The sequence below is a fragment of the Vigna unguiculata genome, chromosome 10 (genome assembly GCF_004118075.2).
Source record: "Vigna unguiculata cultivar IT97K-499-35 chromosome 10, ASM411807v1, whole genome shotgun sequence".
Taxonomy (NCBI): domain Eukaryota; kingdom Viridiplantae; phylum Streptophyta; class Magnoliopsida; order Fabales; family Fabaceae; genus Vigna; species Vigna unguiculata.
The window spans coordinates 39,943,408-39,964,983 of NC_040288.1; the positions used below are offsets into that span (position 1 = coordinate 39,943,408).

General features: G+C 29.3%; 3 protein-coding genes across 5 annotated transcripts; all 3 read left to right on the forward strand.

The window, feature by feature from the left end:
• Positions 1-3,154, forward strand: LOC114167491 (transcription factor bHLH68-like). 2 transcript variants are annotated; one of them, XM_028052588.1, is made up of 9 exons: positions 1-371; positions 508-841; positions 1,045-1,125; positions 1,287-1,352; positions 1,635-1,700; positions 1,860-1,916; positions 2,059-2,109; positions 2,355-2,399; positions 2,739-3,154. In XM_028052588.1, exons 1-9 carry the CDS (start codon positions 223-225, stop codon positions 2,865-2,867), a joined length of 978 nt encoding a protein of 325 aa, XP_027908389.1. In that variant the 5' UTR covers positions 1-222; the 3' UTR covers positions 2,868-3,154. The 2 variants fall into 2 exon arrangements, with proteins under 2 accessions (XP_027908389.1, XP_027908390.1); XM_028052589.1 differs by having other exon boundaries at positions 3-371; positions 2,065-2,109.
• Positions 3,155-10,932: 7,778 nt separating this feature from the next.
• Positions 10,933-14,934, forward strand: LOC114166531 (probable inactive nicotinamidase At3g16190). 2 transcript variants are annotated; one of them, XM_028051281.1, is made up of 5 exons: positions 10,933-11,161; positions 13,488-13,601; positions 13,858-14,092; positions 14,430-14,546; positions 14,648-14,934. In XM_028051281.1, the coding sequence occupies exons 1-5, from the start codon at positions 11,114-11,116 to the stop codon at positions 14,719-14,721; spliced, it is 588 nt and encodes a 195-aa protein (XP_027907082.1). In that variant the 5' UTR covers positions 10,933-11,113; the 3' UTR covers positions 14,722-14,934. The 2 variants fall into 2 exon arrangements, with proteins under 2 accessions (XP_027907082.1, XP_027907083.1); XM_028051282.1 differs by lacking the exon at positions 13,488-13,601 and having other exon boundaries at positions 10,935-11,001; positions 11,102-11,161.
• A 786-nt stretch (positions 14,935-15,720) lies between these two features.
• Positions 15,721-18,332, forward strand: LOC114167550 (protein NRT1/ PTR FAMILY 1.1-like). Its single transcript, XM_028052652.1, has 4 exons — positions 15,721-15,998; positions 16,123-16,340; positions 16,605-17,152; positions 17,238-18,332. The coding sequence occupies exons 1-4, from the start codon at positions 15,899-15,901 to the stop codon at positions 18,208-18,210; spliced, it is 1,839 nt and encodes a 612-aa protein (XP_027908453.1). The 5' UTR covers positions 15,721-15,898; the 3' UTR covers positions 18,211-18,332.
• The last annotated feature ends 3,244 nt before the right edge of the window (positions 18,333-21,576 follow it).

Genomic DNA, 21,576 nt, shown 5'->3' on the forward strand with positions numbered 1-21,576 from the left:
ATACTGAGACCCCATAACTTTAAGTTTCTTCAACACCTAGTAACAAACCAAAACACAAACTCTAAGCTTTACCCAAACCCTTGTTTGGTTGCACATACAAGGAAATATCACAAACCTCAAACTCCAAAAGTATATGGGAAAAGGAGATTAAATATTTCATTTCCTACTTCTTCATTTGCATCCCAACAATTCACCATTTTTTTTTCTCTTCTTCTTCAGCCAATGATGGCTGGAAACCCTAACTGGTGGACTACGCATCCACCATCATCTTTCATCCCAAACCAGTATCTTCTTGGATCTTCTTCAATACCCTTCAATTCTTCCACACAAAACCCTGATCAACCCCCTCACTCATTGAGCCAACTTCTTTTGTAAGCACTTTTTCTTTTCAAATATTTCAAACAAATATTTCAAACCATACCTGTGAACTTTGACATCTCAGTTATATCGACTCCGATGTTGTTTCAGAGGAACTGTTTAATCTTCTTCTTTATGCTTGTTTTGCAGCACTGGTTTACCAGGAGAGGAGGAGAGAGTGGCATTCAGTCATTTTCAATCAAAAAAATTGGATGAATGGAATGAACACATGCTTAATCCATCTCCCATAAATCCTATGGTTGATGTAATAAAGCAAGAGGTTTCCCAAAGTGGTAGCTTCTTTCACCAGGGACATGATCAGGAATTTCAGGTTTCTGGAGCACCTTGGTCACACATGGTGCCAGTTTCTTCTTCTCCTAGGTCTAGTGTTGTTGCTAGCTTCAGTAGTAATAATTTATTGGATTTCACTTATAACAAGGAAGATCATAGGAAGAACCAACTACCACCAGATCACACATCCGAGGTAACTAACACTCATCATCATCTTCTTCTTCTTCTTCTTCTTCTTCTTATTATTATTATTATTATTATTATTATTCCTTTTTTATATATACTCTTTCTGTCTACACTTTCACCTAATTTTCATTATACTAATTCAAACATGCATAGATTATATATACACATAAATTTATTTTTCATGGTTTTTCTCTTGTTCTCTTCTTCAAGTGTAATAATAATACCACAGCAACTGCTGGAGTTTACAAGAAGACTAAGAGTCAACCATCTTCAAGCCAACCACCTCTCAAGGTGATCTTTAACTACAAAAAGAAACAGATTTTACTGAGAAGTTGTTTGGTTTATGTGTTGTCTTTTTATGTTGTCTCTGTGATATATATTCTTTGTGCATGAAATTTGAAAGAGAAAAAAAAAACATATGAATTCATGAACTAACAGTATCTCTTAATCAGGTGAGAAAGGAGAAGCTAGGAGATAGAATAACAGCTCTTCACCAGCTAGTTTCCCCATTCGGAAAGGTAATAAACAGAACACTCCAATCACTACAAGAACACAATAATAAACTCATCGCTAAATACAAAAACTATGAACCGTAATTATTACAAGCGTCTTGTGTGTTTGGTTTTAGTGTTTAAGGAGAGAGACCCCATGAACAGTCCCTTTATGATATCTCTCCAGCACTGTTGTCTTCCTCTTCACTTTTTTTTCTTCCCCATTTATCGTAATCTCATTTCTAACCTTAAAAGAGACACATGACCGGTGGTGTGGTTGTGGGGTGTGTGTGTGTTTCACTTTTGCAGACTGACACAGCTTCTGTCTTGTTAGAAGCCATTGGATACATAAGATTCCTTCAGGGTCAAATTGAGGTGATGTTTTTTTTTTTTTTTTTCTTCTCCCTCATGTTTTTTTATACACTCTGCAAGCTATTAGTGATATAGAGCATGCATTTAAAGTGTCACCAATTTTAATGTTTCTCTCCATAACATTCTTTTGTTGTTTTTTTTTTTTTTCCTTCTTTGTTGCAGGCACTGAGTTCTCCTTACTTGGGCAATGGATCAAAAAACATGAGGAATCCACAGTCTGTAAGTACCCACTTTCCAAAGTCTCTCTCTTTCTTGTTAACCCTAACAAACACATTTGAGTGGGACAAAAATACCTACTAAGGCATATAATTGAAGGGAAAGTTTCCTGTTTTTTTTTTTTTTTCTTTATTTTCTTTTTAAGCAACAGGTACATGGAGAAAGAAATTCTGTATTTCCTGAGGACCCCGGTCAGGTATGCTTTATTGGATCCATCAATTCATTAGAATCAAATTAGGAGGGTCTTTGTAATTATTGCTTAATATTTAATCAGGGAAAAGCCACAAAAAAATAACAAGGTTTCTCAGCTTTTTATATCATCTTTTTAAAGCAAGTGAAAAGTATAATGCGACGCTGCATTTCCCATTTGAAGTCAAAAAGCTTGGAGAGAGAACTCAATTTCCTAATACTTTTTCTTCCCTCTTTTTATTTCCATCTTAGCTGTTGAATGACAATGGCCTGAAAAGAAAGGGAGCTCCAAACCAGGTATTCTTTCTTTTTATGCAAACCTGTACCACGCTTATTAATTATCTCTTTCATTTACTCATTATTATCTTAGCCTCATCCTAATCATTATTCTCATTATCACAATTACCTGCATAATTATGCAGAACATGCATGCATGCTCAAGCCAAACTATTCATCAACTTAGATTCCAGTACTATTTTTCTACTATGTCTTCAAAATATACCGATGATGATAAATACTGTGTTTTATGTTTTAAAATATAATAAAAAGATATCGGTATATTTTGAAGATACAATAAAGAACAAACAGAAGAAGAAGTATAATGATGTGTTTATGTATTTATTAATGATTAATCAGGATGGAAAAGATAAGGCAAAGGACTTGAGGAGTAGAGGGTTGTGCTTGGTTCCTGTGTCTTGTACCCAACATGTTGGAAATGAAAATGGAGCTGATTACTGGGCACCAGCATATGGAAGTGGATTTTAACACATAAACATGGCAACAACATGGAAGAAATTTCATTGTGGATGATATAACATCGTTAGCAGTCAATCTGTGATAATGAAAAAAGGCTGATTGCTCACGATGCTATATAGTATTCATGATTTACCAAATTGAAAAATCTTATCCATTATATTATTACTATTATCATCATGTATTGTCCTTTCTAATCTAATTAGGTTAACTCAATAAGTTCAGTTATTAATAAGTGCTGTCAAAACATCAATTAATCTGTAATTTTTAGTTTTCCTAAACGTGCTTTTTCTGAGGTAGCAATTATTCCTGCTTTTTGTTATCAATAATCGTTATTCATAAATTAACATTCTGTCTATGTTTGTCTAAGATTAAACACCATACTTTCCTCTTCTTTGTCACATTCTTGTAGCTTTCTTGGGAGAGGACAGCAACGTACTCATGGCGATCTTAATCTTTTAACTCACGCTTATAAACTATGGTTTTACCATTTACATAATGAAGCCATAGAATTTAGTGAAAATAATAATGAAATCAAGAAGAAGTCATAGAAAAGAGAATGGTTTAATTATGCTCACCTCTATTGAAACAAGATTTGTTTAATGATGATCATGAGAATTTATGGAACTAGTTAATTATAAGTTCATCGTGGAATAGATTAGAAAATAAGATCAATTTACATTGTTAGGTCTTTCGAGTGAAGATATAACATCAATGAAATATGAGTTCAACTTATACTTAAGGATTGACATCAGTCTTAACCCAAAACCTTAAAACAATAGATTTATGGGTCTTGGTCTATATGCTACTCAATTTTCTCATTTTTAGTCAATGTGAAACTTAGACTCATGCTTAAATTTCCAATAATAACAATTGCAAATCTTCGATTTTATAAGATTGAATTAAACTGAAAATCCAACTCTTAATTTAATATCAGAATTATAAATTAAAACTTATCCTAACAAAATATAACAAAATATATTGTTAGGTCTACATGTCTCGATGAAAGTAAGAAAATGTTCAGTATCATATAAACAAAGGATACAAATGTTATTGGTGATGACGTATTTTTGCTGATACAACTATTTATGCCCTAGAGATTCAAACAAAAGTGTTCAGTTTCCACTATAGTTTGAAATGTTATATATATATATATATAGACGTGGTATATTATTGTTGAGACAAATCAGAAATAAGGACAAACACGCATGCATGCATTGAAGAGAAAAACCTGCACTGTCAACTGTGAAGCTTAAAACAGACGAAAATTAATATACACGCATATATGTGAGTGGCTCATGCATTGATCATAAGCACTTTTTTTTTTTCAAAATGAGTCACTGTTTTCGCTTCTACTGGAAGGAGTTTCTGATTTGAAACTACTATTCATGGAGAAGTGCTAATCACAGCAATGAAAATATAATAATATTGGGATGTTTTTGAAGTGTGAAAAAGGACTAAAACTTATAATGCAGTTAAAAAAAGAACAAGTGGATGTGTGAACAGTTTATGGCAGACATTCATGTGAATGGATATATATTGTTGGCTGACCCGAATGTGTATATATGGGGCCCATCTCAGCTCTCGGGTCATTCTTGGACCACCTTTTAGTTGAACTACTCAAGTGCCACCATGCCCCATTTCTCTCACGCTCCCTGCAAGTGCCTTCAACTCTCACTTTCATCATTCTTACGCTACTCATTGCATCATCTCACACAGTATAAGAGAACATCCATTTGGTTAAAAACAACCATTTTCAATTTTCAATGCAGAAATTTGTATCACAGAACTACTATATGTGTTACACAGACATAGATATATAGTTATTCAGTATGTTGATTTTGGTATATATATCATTTACCGTTAAAAGGTAAGTTAGAAGTCGGATGAATATAACTGGTATATAAGTAGAAAGATCTATACACCTATTGACTTAAGACAACTTATTCGATAATTCATTGATGTCAAATCTCTCGACGTCTATCATGGTGAAAAAACTTGAAACTTGTATCTTTTAAATAATTTTAGAATATAAAAAATGAACAAAATAAAAATCACTTAAATATTTTATCTCATATCGTTTAAGAGAAAGTTGTGAAAATTGAGTTGTTAAAAGAATTATTTTCTTTTATATAATTAATGAGCAAACAAGAAGAGAAAAAGGTAGCTACTTTAGTGAATTTGTCTGGTGCAAATGTGAAGTTGGGATTTTTCGTTTTCATGCGACTTTTAAATTTCCACTTTGAAATGTAAAGCCAATAGGGTAATGACCGGTGAATACCTTTTATCCACTAACAAGTTATTTATATGTATATAGAATGGTCATGCTAATGATAAATAAAGAATTGGTTAAGTGATTAGTCCATTACGGAAATTTAATTATTGGACTATACATATGTATATTGTTTTTTTATGATGACGTAGTCCAATGGAAAGTTGTAGATTATAATTTTTTTAATATTTGTGTATGAATACTTAATTATATGTATGAGGAAAAGCAAAAGTTAAAAGTTTGAATGTGATTGTATCATTTGTTTCTAGCTAGCATTTTCCTCTTAATATGCTTTCCATTGTTAAAAACACAAAAGGGAGAGTGAAATATTTCAATAAATGAATTTATGTTAAACACATCCACACAAATATAATATGCAAAGCGTGTAAAGTTAATTATATTTAAACTTAGTAAATAAACATATATTAAATAAGGATAAGTGAGAATCATACAAATGAATGTTACATAATAGTAAAAAAAAAATTATATGACTTTGGAAATGGTTCAATATTAACAAGTGAATCTTGAAAATCAATATCTAATTCAAAATACTTAGACTTAGTGATACCAAAATCTTAAATTGGTGCATTTTATTATTGATTTATGTGTCACTACCTTGTCCATTCAAGTCTATGGGATTTCTTATATATAACAATTGGCATTTTCAATAAGCACAAAGGAAATGAAAATGCAACTAGGGTTAGTGATTATGGTTCCCAGATCTATAAAAGTAATTTTATATAATGTATGTGGAAACTGAAATTATGATAAAATGGGTGTGAGAGAAATAATAATTTAAAAAAGTTTTGATATCTAAGGAATTTGGAAAGCAGAAAATAATAAAACATATTATTACACGTGCATACATTATAGGTTATAATGAGACAAAAGAAGAAGAATGATATGGGTTAAATTATAAAAAAAGAAAGTTAGAAAAGAAAAGGGTTTAAATAATTTATAAATAATAGAGTAGTGCTTGGGTTGTGTTGCTTTGTGTTTGTCTTCATCACTATCCTTTGTGCTGCCATGCCAACCCTAGAAACAGATCAAGAGCTACCAACAACAATGGAATATTACAAACCAAATTCTCTTTTCAACACAAAATCATTCATTACATTCTTAGACTCTGGTTTTGTCTCTCTTGCTTTTTCAAACTCTTTTTTCATTTTTAAATAATTAATTGTTAATCATCTTGTGCTCACTTAAAATATAATATATAAATTAAAATAAATCTCATCTTACAAAAAGTTATATTTAGATTTGTTATGTATGACCATGTTGAGAACAATAGAATAAGATTGATCTCTTAAATCACAATATGTAACATTTAAATGAGTATAATTTTGTATTGTATTTAAAAATTAAATTAGTCCTAAATCTGATTTTTATGAGTAAAAAAAATATTTAACAAAATCACAAATTTTGAAATTAAGTTTTTACAAAAAAAGAAAAAATAAACACCTCTGTTAATATTTTTTTCATTATCTAGTTTCAATTCTATTCAACCATTGAGGCCCAGGCCCAGGCCCAAAAGAAACACCCAAATTCACCTTTCGAATTTACATATTAAAATTGAAAAACAAATTTTGAAATTAAGTTTTGACAAAAAAAGAAAAAAAAACACCTCTGTTAATATTTTTTCATTATCTAGTTTCAATTTTATTCAACCATTGAGGCCCAGGCCCAAAAGAAAAACAAATTCATATATTAAAATTGGAAAATAAAAAATTAAAAATTAAACTTTTTTGTTGAGAGTGAGATTTGAATCTACGCCCTTTCGGACCAGAATCTTAATCTGGCGCCTTAGACCAACTCGGCCATCTCAACTTTTTGTTACTTATTTTTATAATTATTTAATTATTGAGTATTAATAACCGTTCGATAAAGTAATGGAAAAATTCTATCAACGGATCTGAAATAGAGTAACAAGGAGTACTTGTAAGCGCATTGTACACGTGCATAGAAAACGAATTAAGTATGTTCTACATCAAAATTTAAAGTTTTCCACTTTATAGCTAAATTTTATACTTTTATTTCATTCAAATTTATTTTTAAAATTTAAACTCTTACAAATAATTGTTTAGATAAGTAAGATTTAAATTATTTATCTTAAATGTTAATCATTAATTAATCCCTTTTTCTTTTATTAAAAAACATTTGTTAATTGTTTTATAAAAAAAGTAAATGATAAAAACATATAAATCTTTATTTGATTTTTTTTCTTAATTTTAATTTTTGAAATAATTATTTATGAAAAAAACACCGATAAATTCCTGGCATTTAAAATAATCAAATGTTTGAAATTTATGTTTATTTGTGATTTAACAATAGTTTAATAAAAGAGTATGTTTACTTCTACATAGTGAGGTGAATGTTGTTTTGTTTCACTCTCTTATTTGTTTGTCTTGGAATAGTAAAAAATATAAAGTTTTTAATTAATATAAAATCATGTTTCATCCAATATAAAACCATAAATGATTTGTATTATTTTCATTAAAAACGTATTAGGTAATAAAATTGTAATTTAATATTGTCGTTTACAAGGATAAATGGATTATTGTTGTCATCACCATTGATGTAGGTATAAGATATACCTTATTATCTAACACATTTTAATTAAAGCATTAAACTCACTTTTCATCTTATATTAATCAGAATATCATTCTATATTAAGCACTAAATCTTATATTTATTAATACTTACAAATAAGTAAGTAAAATAATAGACAATAATTCATTTAATAGAAAAATGAAATAAATAGAACTCAATTAAAAAATATAAAAGTTTTAACTACTCAATAAATTAAAACTTAATTAAAAATATTTTAATTTAAATGAAACTTCAAATTTAATTAAACTACAAATTTTATTATTTCATGCAACCCTTTGATTTCTTTTTTTAGGAAAAGAAGATTTGAAGTACAAAACAAGTATGCAGGAGGAATTCACGATGAAAATGAATGTATGAAACAAATATAACACTATCAAAATATGAATTGTTTTATTTACTATTTACTGCCTACATAAAATCATTTTTTTTATCGTTTAATCTATACTATAAAGAAGATGGTTGTGTTTATATGTCTTTTCAATTTTATCATTTAGTAATCACCTTTTTAAATTCAAATGATTATTTGTAATGAAATTATTTTTATTTAATCTTTTTAATAATTTTTTTTAATTCAAATAATCTTTTATAACAAAAAATTTTTATGTAACAATTGAATTTATCTTGAATTCAAGAATTTATCTATATTGATAATTGAAAGCTGTTCGCATTCCTTATTGTTGTTATGGTTTGGATTCCTTCCTACCTCCAAAAGTAATATATTATTATTATACAAATCTCATACTTATTCCATATACGCGATACACATATTTCTTAACTAAATTAATTTTTTAATCATAAATTTAATTAAGAATAGTTTAAATAAACCAGTTCATTTGTCGTAAATAAAATTAATTAAAAGTCATTATTAATTAATTATTAAAAGTGAAGATATATCGTAAAAGAATGTGAAAATATGAAAAATGAAAAACTAAAGGGAGAGAAGGTGGCTATGTATTTGTTGATAATTTATATATAATGTAGAACATGATTGAAAATGCTTTCAATTATTAAACAACACTGAGTAATTGAGTTTAGGAACTAAATTAAAAATAACATATTTAATGTCATAAATTTAAAATAAAAAAGTTAAGGCTTAAATGTTAACTATAAGACGTGAGTTTAATCCTAAAACCAAATTACAACATATTTCTCAGTTTTATATCTATTTCTTTTTTTTTTTTCTATAATTTAAGAACTAAATTGATTATTATGTACTTTACATACTCACAAGTTATATAAAAGTAATCTTAACATTTTTAAAATTATATAAAGAATTTGCTTATTTCAACTCACACCCTTTTGAACCAGAACCTTAATATGACACTTTAGACCAATTTGACCATCTCAACTTTATTTTTTAAAATATGTATTTATATATTTTGTATAATTAATTTAATAGAAAAAATCTATCAACGCGCGGCGTATGGTACAAGTGCATAGGAAAGGAGTTAAATGATACATCAAAATTTAAAGTTTTCCACGTTATGAATAAATTTTATACTTTTATTTCATTCATACTTATTTTTTTACAGATAAATTTTTAATTAAGTCAGATTTAAATTATTTATCTTAATTGTAAATCATTAATTAATCCCTTTTTCTTTTATTAAAACATATTCGTTAATTATTTATTAAAAAGAAAAGAAAATAATAAAAACATAAAAATCTTTATTTGATTTTTTTCTTAATTTTAAATTTTGAAGAATTTATTTAAAAAATACTAATAAATAACTGGAATTTAAAATAAACAAGTGGTTGAAATTTATGCTTATCAGTGGTTTAACAATAGTTTAATACAACTTACAAGAGCCTGTTTGCAAGATTAATTAATTTTAATTGGGATGAAATTAAAATTAGGATACTTAGATGTAAAAGGAAATGAAATTTATGAATCAATCAATACAAAGTTGAACTTCAATACATTTTTAAATTAAATTAAATTAAACAATAATTCATATATTTTTTTTTGTTACAAATATCTCTTTGATCCATTAAATTATGAGAATATTTTCATCTATAATATTATGATCATTTTTCGATTTTAAAATTTAGAAAATATTTTTAGTAAAAAGAATGAAGTAAAGAAGACAAATTAAGTTATCATAGAGTTAAAATTTAAGATTTTTTTTTCTGACACGAGTGATTTTCAACTTAATGGGTTAAAAATATTAATATTATAATTGTGGTTTGTATGAAGGTTTTAGTATTAAAAGGGAATAACTACACTCGAGGTTGAGGTAACCATTTTGGAACCTAATTCATTGAATATACAATAAATAATACACAAAAGATTGGATAGTGTATCCAACAACCACCAAATATTAATGATTCATTTATTAATTTTTGTATGATATTTTGTTTATTGTGAAAAAAATTTATTGATATTTAATTGTGTACACAATAACTAATTATAAATTATGAGATCCAACATCACCTAATTGTTTTTTTCTTTCTAAAACTACGAAACATTATTAGATAGTGTTGAATTATACGTTTCAGTTCCAATTAATCAGTACATGATATATAATTCAATGATAATAATTTTTTTTATAAATTAACATTTTTAAATGCATATTGATTTTCCAAATAGTTTTTTCAAAATTTAGCCTTAATCGTGCATCACGTATTCGGGTTTGGTCGGCTTGAGATCTTCTATCAAAGAAAATGTTATAAAAATGTTTCTTTTGAGGAGTTTTAAAAAATTAGTTAAGATAGTTTGAATATATGAAGAAAAACTAATACATAAACCAAAAGAAAAAGTAGCTTTAACAATAACTTTATAAAATAGTACAAAGGAATATTAGAAAGGAATTATTAAATCACATTTGATAACAAATAATATTCTTAAAAATGTTGACATTTGTAGAAGAAATGCGAGTTTTTAGTAACATTATATCACCATGTACCACAGTTAATATAAGATATTAAAAAATCAGTTTCAACTTAAAATAATATATTAGTGGTTTTTTCTCTTTATATATTATTTATCGTTGCTTATTTTTGTTGAAGATGAAATTTCCATTTTCTAATAAAGTTGAGTGGTAATAATTGAGAAGAGGCAACTTGGTTGGCGTGTTCCACATTGGATCTCCTTTTTAAATTATTGAACATATACAACTTTTCTTATAGATATATAATATAACCAGCATCTAAAATTAACCTATATAAAAAATTAAAAACATGATATAAAATAATTGCTACCGACTTAAGAAAAGTTTATCTTAAGAAGAGACTCTGTGTTTGAAGCTCCATTTCTGAAATAGAGTTTGTGTTTGTTCCTTCTCTTCACCATTTTCCTTTTGATATTAGTTCTTGTGCAGTGAAACCAAGACCATTCACAGCTCAAAATCTGCATTTGGTGTAGTTGAGAACAGAAATGGCAGAGGATTGGAAGCACACAGCTCTTCTTGTCATCGACATGCAGGTACTTAGTAAACTCTTTAAACTTCTTGTTCGTGGAAGCTTTTCAATTTACGGCAAAAACCAGTAGCAAGATACTATCGAGCCTGGCTTCATTTAGATCTACTTTTGTCTTTAATTAACGGGTAAAACATCTTATAGGCTAAAAATCAATCATGTAAAGTTGAATTAGATTTAAAGTTTACTTATTAACATGTCATTTAAATTTAATTTAATATTATTATTTGTTGGACATATCGTGTCACATATTATTTGATAGTTATTAGACAATTTATCAATGTCTAGTTTCACGTTGAAGATGTATATATCTCGGTATAGGAGATAAAACTGTTAGTTTGCCCCATCCCACGAGACTTGATCCTGTCCCATATGAATTAGTGCAAAAAAGTTCATTGGACAAAAAAAACCCTCATTAAAAAAGTTTATAGGATCAAAAAGCCCACAAAAATCCTGTGGATTAGAGCCAACACATGGACTTTCTTTTTAAATATGAAAAATATATTATTTTTATAAATATATTATTAAACCTTCGGTTAAGGTTGACATGTCTTAACTAGGGATGTCAACGGGGCAGGTAGGGTACGGGTAGCAGCTCCCCCGTACTCTACCCGTTGGATAAATATTCGCCCCGTACCAGTACCCATATCCGTCGGGTATCCGTTATGCGGGTACCCGTCTATTTTTTTCATATCCGCAGATATCCACGGGTACCCGCGGGTACTTACAAAAATATTTTAAAAAAAATAAATATTTAACCATAATTAGTGTTTAAATCAACAAGTCCCCTTTCTCCGATTGATTCTTGAAAAATAAACAAATAAAAATCACTACCAATTTATATTGTAGTTTATTTTTGAATAAAATATTAAAGAAATTACTAACTTCATCAATGTCCACCTCTTGCAACATTGTATAAAATTTCATGTTGTCCAATTTTAATCTAGAAGAGCCTTAAAATATAAGAAGTTCAGTAAAATTTTCTAACAATCACTTAATTAAAATATCTAATTAAAAGTGTTAATTTCATTACCTTCCATGTTGGTCCATAACCACTCTTAGAGACACATGAATGCCTCCCCATGTCTGGAAGTAATTTACTCCTTTGTCGGGTGAGAATCTGACCACCATTATTGAATGAAGACTCATAATGTTTTTTACTATATATATATATATATATATATATATATATATATATATATATATATATATAAGGGTATTTTTCTGAATTAAAGTTTAGCGGGTACGGGTATCCACGGGTACGGATACTATGATACCCGTACCCGCCCCGTTAACATGCGGGTATCAAAAATATCCGTACCCGCGGGTAGCGGGTATCCATTTTTAATATCTATTTCCTACCCGTTGCGGGTTTTATTCGCGGATACCCGCGGGTACGGATTTTTTTGACATCCCTAGTCTTAACCTTCAATCAAAATGACCAGGATTGACCTTCAGCTTGGACAGGCCCATCTCGACCTAAGTCGAGTTTACTTGATCGAATTCGGAGAAATTTCAGTTGGCGCAAACTAGGCCAAATTCAACCAAATTTTGGTTGGGGTCGACTTTGTTGAAATTCGGTCGGGCCAACTTGGTCGAATTCCAGACAGTGTGGACTGGGCAAAATTTTGGCCTCGATTGCAATTAGACCAATTGAAATTTAGCCAAATTCGATTGTATTCGGCGGAGTTGGTCCGATCCAAAATTTGATTGAATCCGACCAGGTAAATCCAGATCAAAATTTGGCCAAATTCGACTGAATCAACCCATCTCGACAATCGGCTCAGGCTTACCCATCTTGATAATTGTCTTGAGCTGCCCGACCTCTGCCTTAGGCCCCATCTTTACCTTTGACCTGACATGGCTTGTCTCGACCTTTGGTTCGGGTCGACGCGAGAAAATTGGTTTGATCTTTGAGTCAGATTAAATGTATTGTTTTTAACAGTTAATTAAAATATTTTAGTGGGACCAAACCGATCTTACCCAAACCCACTTGAGAGAGGGCTTTAGGTGTTGGGATTTTTTTTTGCCCCCAAATTTGGAAAAACCTTGAAAAGAGTTTAATGAAGGGTGAACTAAGGTTGATCCATGGATCATTTGCCAAATTGACACCTCCAATAATAAGAGGTGTGTTGAATAACTCATTAATAGATAATAATTATGAATAACTCTATACCATATTACGAAGTAACTCGACCAAATTCTTACTCCTAAGTAAGGCGAGGTTTGTCTTTCCTCCTATACTCATAAACTTTTGATTATAGCTGATACGTGGAAATTGTAGAATTAGTAAATAACTTATGGATAATTGCAATGATTTTGTGATGTTGCAGAAAGATTTTATAGAAGATTGGAGTCCTGTGGCACTAAAAGCAGGGAAAGACATTGTTCCAAATGTGGTTAAGGCCGTGGAAATTGCAAGGGAGCGTGGCATGCTCATAGTTTGGGTAATAATACCCAACCTTAATAATATTACAAAATCTATCAATAATATTATACTCGAATAACAATAGTTCAATATTTTAATTTCATAATAAAAACGAAACAAATCCTAATAATAGAGTGTGATAGTACATTAATGTTAAATAAAAAATATTGATCTGTGTTCATAAAGACATAAGTCCTTTAAGGTAAACATAATTAATGTTTTTTCTTATATTACTTTGAAATCATACTGAACAATGTCTCTGACAACGTTTTCAGGTAGTACGAGAAAACGATCCCCTAGGAAGAGATGTTGAGCTTTTTCGTAGGCATTATTATACAGAGAGGAAAATTAAAATAGGGTGTAAAGGAAGTGAAGGTGCAGCATTGGTTGATGGGTTGGTAATCAAAGAAGAGGATTATAAACTTGTTAAAACCAGGTTCAGTGCTTTCTTTGCTACACACCTTCATTCAGTTCTTCAAGCTGCAGCAATTCATAATCTCGTAATCACCGGTCAGTGTAATAAACTTAATGTCAACGCATCATTTATTATTGAAAGTCTCACATCGATCAGTGATAAAGTCGGTCTAAATAATGTTAATTTAGAGTATATAAATAGATATATATCTCATTTTATAAAGTTGAATTCACTTTTTAACATATTATCAGAGTTATGATATATACATCGACATGAGAAGATATTAAAAGTTCCATATCTTCATCTCTATATATATACATCAGCATGAGAAGATATAAAAAGTTCCATATCCTCATTTCGATTTTATAGAGTTGGATTAAGTTTAAAATCCACTTAAATTGACCTCACATTAATGCTTTGTTGTAATTGAAGGAATTCAAACTCCAAATTGTATCAGACAAACTGTGTTTGATGCTGTGTCATTGGACTATCCAAAAGTGAGTGTTATTGTTGATGCTACTGCAGCAGCCACACCAGATGTTCATCAAGGTATGATTTTCAGTTTCTGTCTGACAAAAGATCTGCATAATCGTACGAGGAAATACCCTTTTGCAATGGAAATTTATGTACATGATTTTGGATGGTTTCAGCGAATTTGTTTGACATGGAAAATGTTGGAGTTGCAACCCCGACTTTACAAGAATGGAGTGAAGCCAAAGCTTGATCTATAGAGAAAACAACTTTTGGTGCTTTTCTGTGTTCAATTCCATGACTCAAAGGTGTTAGTTGATCAAAGTGGATTACTCGATCTTGTTGCTACTAGCTCCTCTATGAAAGAATATGAATATTCAAATGTATTATTAGTGTTCTTCAAATTGGAAATGTTGTGATACTCGATGCAACTTCACGATAATAATTCATTCAAGTTAAAACGTAATTTGAAATTGCTTCTATATAGGGATACAAATTGATTTCTATTATGGTAAAAAAAAACTTAATTATTATTTTGATCTTCTATTATGGTAGAAAAAAGACTTAATTATCATATTGAACCTTTTAAAGATTTAGAGGACCAAATTGAATTAAAAAATAATAAGGAGATCAAAATGAATCAATCCAACAAACAAAATGATAATTAAACTTAAAAAAATATTTAATTATTTTGGTAGAATCAATTTTTATGTCAAAAATACAATAGATTAAAACTGAAAAAAAAAAACCCGACTTTTCTAAGTTAGTATAAAACTGTAAAGATAAAAAGTTGTAAACATAAATTTATCTACTTAACTGAATTCCATAAAATGAAACAAAACTAAATTCCACACATTAAAAAGCCTAAAATTAAGGTGGAAGCGTGTTGTTTTATCCTAATGTCCTTATTATGATCCGAATTAAAATTCAGGTTTAGTTTTCATTTTGTTTTATAAAACTTAGCTCAAAACATATTTGTATTAAATTTTTAAAATAAAAATGCTTTTAATTATAAATATTTGTCTAATGTAAAAAAATAATAAATTAAATGTATAAATATCCTAACTTATATATATAATAATTTTAAAAACTTATTTTGAGTATTCACATTTATGGCAAAGAATTGAAACTAAAAAAAGAAAATACCATGTATAAATCTAAGAAAACAAAAAATTCAATGTAAGTACCTGTATTAACTAATTTTCTGATTTGGTAAATTACTGGATTCTAATTGAAAACACTTGCCACAACACTTATAATTTGAATAAGCCATTGATAATGGAAGAACATAAGAGAGGTTCTGTTGAAACATCATTGACTATTGTAATCGAAGAAGATGGAGAAACAGACATGTGTATTTCATGTGTATGTGCTGTCTTTGTTTTGTTGCTTTAGGAGAAGGTAAGTAATTAACTAACAGTGGCAGATCAATGGAGAAGGAGGTTGAGCTTTGTTCAGCTCAACCCCAAATGGCTTCTCAATTCCAAGGGCGTGCTAAGGGTGGTCTCGTTACCATGCCTTTCATCATAGGTTTTGTGTTCTGTTCTTGTGTCCCTTAACTCAACCTTAGACTATGTTCTTGCAGATGCTGTTTCGTTTTATGTTGTTTGTGTTTTCTTTTTTTTGTGTGTTGACTTGATGCAGTGAATGGCAGGAAATGAAGCACTTGCGAGAGTTGCAACATTGGGGCTTCTGCCCAACATGATACTGTATTTGATGGGAAATTACAATCTTCATTTGGGCAAAGCTACCCAGATTCTCCTGTTATCTGTTGCAACCACCAATTTCATGCCTCTTCCTGGGGCTTTCATTGCTGATTCTTATCTGGGTCGCTTCCTCGCTGTTGGTTTAGGTTCCTTCATCACTTTCCTGGTATGTATTATTGCGGATTAAAGTTTGAGATAGAAACAAAAACCAAAATCGTGATATAGTTTAGGGACAAAAAAATGTAGTTAACCCTATCTATGATATCAAGTACTGAAGAATAATCTCGTATCTGTGCATTTAGTCTAAATTCAACTTCCAAAGTATCGTTAGGGTTGTGGTTACTTGGAAGATGGGGAAATATTTGGAATGTTTCATGATAATTACCGAGTGATGATGACTAATTAGTACTGTTTTCACTGCTAATAACAGGGAATGGCACTATTGTGGCTAACAGCCATGATCCCAGAGGCTAGGCCTCCTCATTGCAATTCTGAAACTGAAAGATGTGTTTCAGCAACATTTTGGCAAATGACAGTGTTAATCTCTTCCCTTGTTCTCATGTCCATTGGAAACGGTGGCCTTTCATGTTCCCTGGCCTTTGGTGCTGACCAGGTGAATAGAAAAGATAACCCTAATAATCAGAGGGCATTGGAGATATTCTTCAGCTGGTACTATGCTTCCTCAGCCATATCAATCATAATTGCCTTCACTGGAATTGTGTATATCCAAGATCATCTTGGATGGAAATTAGGTTTTGGAGTTCCAGCAGCACTCATGTTCTTGTCCACTTTTCTCTTTTTTCTGGCTTCTCCACTCTATGTAAAGCATAAAACACACAGCAGCTTGCTCACTGGCTTTGCCCGTGTCGTTGTTGTAGCATGTAAGAACAGGAAACTTCGATTACCACATAAGATCTCTGATGGAATGTATCATCATAACAAGGACTCTGATCTAGTTGTTCCATCTGATAAACTAAGGTTGAATTGAATCACATTACTCACTTTATGAAATAGTGATAAATTAATAAGCTTCTGCTGATGTTGTGTTTTCTTTTTCTTCCAGGTTTCTGAATAAAGCTTGCTTCATCAAGGACCCTGAAAAAGATATAGCCTCTGATGGCTCAACCCTGAATCCATGGAATCTGTGCACAGTTGATCAAGTAGAAGAACTAAAAGCTATTGTAAAAGTTATTCCTCTGTGGTCTACAGGGATCATGATGTATCTTAACATTGGAGGCTCATTTGGATTGCTGCAAGCTAAATCCCTCAACAGACGCATCACTCCAAACTTTGAAGTTCCAGCTGGTTCTTTGGGAGTAATCATGATATTCACAATTTTCATTTGGATAGCTGTTTATGACCGTGTGATCATTCCTCTAGCATCAAAGCTCAGAGGCAAACCAATTAGGATCAGTTCCAAGACAAGAATGGGTCTTGGGTTGTTTTTCTCTTTTCTCCACTTGGTTACTGCAGCAATTGTTGAGACTATAAGGAGAAGGAGAGCAATTAGTGAGGGACATGTTGATGACACACATGCAGTGTTGAACATGTCTGCAATGTGGCTTTTTCCTCAACTTTGCTTGGGTGGCATAGCTGAAGCATTCAATGCAGTAGGCCAGAATGAGTTCTACTACAGTGAGTTTCCAAAGACCATGTCAAGCATTGCTTCTTCCTTTTTTGGTCTGGGAATGGCTGTGGGATATGTGTTATCTTCTTTACTATTCCATGTTGTGGAAAAGGTTACTTCAAGAGGAGAAAATGGTGGATGGATCTCAGATAACATTAACAAGGGTCATTTTGACAAGTACTATTGGGTTCTTGTAACTCTCAGTGCTGTCAATTTACTCTATTATCTAGTATGCAGTTGGGGTTATGGACCTACTGCAGATCAAGAATCAAAGGTAAATCAAGAAAATGGTTCCAATGAGGAAGAATTGCCATTAATTGGAGCCAAGACTGAGGGTTCATTTGATAAGGTATCACAGGTTGGTGAAGAAATTTTAAGAACTTCATCACATAAAACTGTAACTGATTAAAATGAGTTTTATTGGTTCCAATAAAAACCAGTGTTGGTGTTTGATCAGGCTACTGAAACCAGTAGCTGGTTTTGTATGAGGCAATATTTATAAAGGAATCTTTGAGGTACTGAATTGTTTCATTTTTCTGTATTCTGAACCTTCATTCTCTGACATACATAGATTATGTTTGGCAATAAAACTAGCATAAAAGTTTACAAACTTGAAATCTTATTTTCTGGTTCAAAACTAAAACCATGAAGTGAAATTAGCTTTTGAAGTAGTTGATAAAGTGATTGGTAAAATAAGTACCTTGTTGATTTAACCCAAGTTAATTGAGTTAACACAATTCAGGAGAATGACACAAAACAAAAGTATCAAGAAAAAAAAAATGAAAGAGCAAACAAACTTGATGTGATTTAATTAAAGTGTTAAGAAACTTTAATGCAGGATTCATCATTAACAATTTTTTCTTTTTTCTTTTAGAATTATAAAAGATTGAAGATTATAACTCGAATACAACACTACAATTTCTGTCTCCACATTCATTGACTTATGGGCTTGCTGGGTTGGCAACAACAGTCATGACATAAGCAATTAATATGAACTCAAATTTCAGAATTCATATAAAATCATGATCATAATTTATTAATTAATGAATTGAAACATCATTTTCCATTTACAGTTTTTTCACCATCCAAAAATATCACTGCCAGGTATCAATTTATTTTTCATTACTCTTTCATGAAAACACATTTGGAATACAGTGTTGGAAGTCCTTCATCGACTAGAGATAAAACCAATTCCAATTTACAGTATATAAATAGGTGCAATCCTCACCTTATAAGTCGGTTTTGTGGGATTAAATTAGACTTAAAGTTCACTTCTAACATACAGGAGAGTCAATTTCTGGGAGTTGTTATTGGTTTTATGTTTTGAGTTGTTCTTCTTCTTAAGAGGAAAAGAAGATCAAGAAAAAAATGAGACAGGTACAAAATAGAAATATATATTAAAAGAAGTATTTAGATAAATAAAAATAAGAAAAAAAATGAATTTGAGAAGCCAAAATCAAACCTTTTTCTCTTCTGATATATTAATTATCAAATATTTCTATATAATAAATAATCTTAAGTGAACTTGAAATCCATAGTTCATACATTGGAATAATCACATTTACATTTTCTCGAGACTTTGATATACGGCAATCTTATTCCTTCACATAGTAGTTAGTTTTTGTTTCGTCGTTTATAATAGTTTCTTCCACCGATTAAAAAATTTGTTTGATGTTATTATTATTGCTTGATATATAATGTTTTTTACATGCTATTTTAAATTAATAGTTTATAGTTTTGTGTGTTTATTATATTTTTAATTATTTTTTAGTTTATACGTATATATATATATATATATATTTCATTTTCTTTTTTTACTCATAAAGTAATATTTTATACACAATTTGGAATTTTCTTTTTTTATATTTTTATTAGATAGGATATATCGATAATAAATAATAAGTTATTTTGTTTTTATTTTTAGCTTTGAACATTTTTACATTGTTCTATTTTTTTATTCATTATAACATTATTTTATTCTTCTGAAAAAACACACACACACACATAATTTTAAATCTGTCGATTCCTTTGCTTTACCAAACATTTATGCGTATAATTTAAGCAACTAATTAGTTGAATTATTAGTTTTTCAACTTTCTATGAATCTCGCATATAATCTTGACTTATTATAATAATTAGACCGACATAATTGAAAAGAAATTTCACTATTTAATTTTTAAAATGAGTAAAAGAAGAAATATAGACTTAAAATTAGTAATTTAGGGTTATAATATTTTATACTTCTTTTACAAATCAACTCATACATAGCTATTAAAGTCCCACACACTATCTAAATATAAATACCTTTCTATTAGTCTAATTTTACCAACTTAAGGACTATAACACACTTTAATTAAAAGTAGTATGTTCTGATATCATTTATAGGCTTCTAAAAACATCAAATTTGCACTTTAATAAGTGTGTTTTCTTTTGAGTGTTCACTTTGCAGTTCCAATTTAATATTCTTAACATTAATTTCCTGAATAAAACATTATATTAAAAAAGTATATGTCACAGTTTATGACTATGACCTTTATTTTCCTCTTTTGTCAAATTTTGCTTTCTAATACTAAAGTTTTGCACAAACCAAATTTTCAACATCTTACTTTTTTCAAAGAAAACAATGGAGACCTTACACATGATCCAAAAAAGAAAGGAAGGTTGCTTAGGTAAGCAATTTAATTTTAGAAGCTTACGTATACAATAAAATAAAAGAGAAATGATAATTTTACAAAAAAAAAAATTGACAAATTTTGACAAATAACCATTTTTAGTAAAAAATAAATAAATTCTAAAATTTTATTACTTTATATTTTTGTAACTTTCAATAAAAAAAATTAAAAATTACTCTATTTAGTAACTTTGTTATTGTCAAAAAATTATTTTTGAAAATAAAATATTTATCATAATTTTTACACAGCCTATAATAAATGTTCAATAGTTCCAAGTCTAGTGAGATAAGGTTGTTAAGATATATTGTTTGTTAGTATAGTTGAAGTTGGAATGGAAAGGATATTCTGAAAGTGAATTTTTATTTTCTTTGTCTTCAAATAGAGAAATGAAAAAGTAATTCTAAAGATGATTTTTTTCTCTCTTATACTTTATCGAAAACGTGTTCTAATATATTTAATGGTTTCACATTCAAGTTGAATTCTCAATAAATATTTTGAAAATGTAAAATAGATGTATATAAATTTTAGAAATGTCAAATATATAAAAATATTTTAAAAATGTCAAGATAGATGCGTATAAATTTGAGAAATATATTAAAATTTTATAAAATTATTTATATATTAATATGCATATTGAAAAAAAAATTGGGAGTCAAAACCTCCTATACTATAGTCTTCTAAGATTGGTCCATGTCCATATTATTTTATAATCAAAGTTAAAGATAATTTAAATATTCATTATTTTCAAAATAAGACTAAAAGGGGATTTTGAATTGTAGACAATAATTTATTCTAATAATATTATCGCAATGCATATCAAAGCATACTTATAAAATTTCACTTAAACTAGTTTAATTAAACTAAAAAAAAGTAAGATTGACTGATAATTATTTTGTTCAACTAAGGCAGAGTCATTATTTTAGAAATGAATAATGAGTATCTATGGTTTTGTGGTTTTGATAATGTATTATGCAAATGTTTTTTAGTCTTTATACTACTAAAAAAATTCATATTTCCTATCAATTTTGTTTTGAAATTTTTTTCGTAGAAAATATTTACAAATTTTGTTGTGAAAAAAAAATTGCAAGAAATTATTACCAATT

Coding starts and splice junctions, on each gene's coding strand:
- LOC114167491 (XM_028052588.1), top strand. CDS start 223: ATGATGGCTGGAAACCCTAACTGGTGGACTACGCATCCACCATCATCT. Junction 1,126..1,286: donor CAAGCCAACCACCTCTCAAG/GTGATCTTTAAC, acceptor TCTCTTAATCAG/GTGAGAAAGGAGAAGCTAGG. Junction 1,917..2,058: donor ACATGAGGAATCCACAGTCT/GTAAGTACCCAC, acceptor TTTCTTTTTAAG/CAACAGGTACATGGAGAAAG.
- LOC114167550 (XM_028052652.1), top strand. CDS start 15,899: ATGGAGAAGGAGGTTGAGCTTTGTTCAGCTCAACCCCAAATGGCTTCT. Junction 15,999..16,122: donor TACCATGCCTTTCATCATAG/GTTTTGTGTTCT, acceptor AGTGAATGGCAG/GAAATGAAGCACTTGCGAGA. Junction 17,153..17,237: donor GTTCCATCTGATAAACTAAG/GTTGAATTGAAT, acceptor TTTTTCTTCCAG/GTTTCTGAATAAAGCTTGCT.
- LOC114166531 (XM_028051281.1), top strand. CDS start 11,114: ATGGCAGAGGATTGGAAGCACACAGCTCTTCTTGTCATCGACATGCAG. Junction 11,162..13,487: donor TTCTTGTCATCGACATGCAG/GTACTTAGTAAA, acceptor GTGATGTTGCAG/AAAGATTTTATAGAAGATTG. Junction 14,547..14,647: donor CACACCAGATGTTCATCAAG/GTATGATTTTCA, acceptor GGATGGTTTCAG/CGAATTTGTTTGACATGGAA.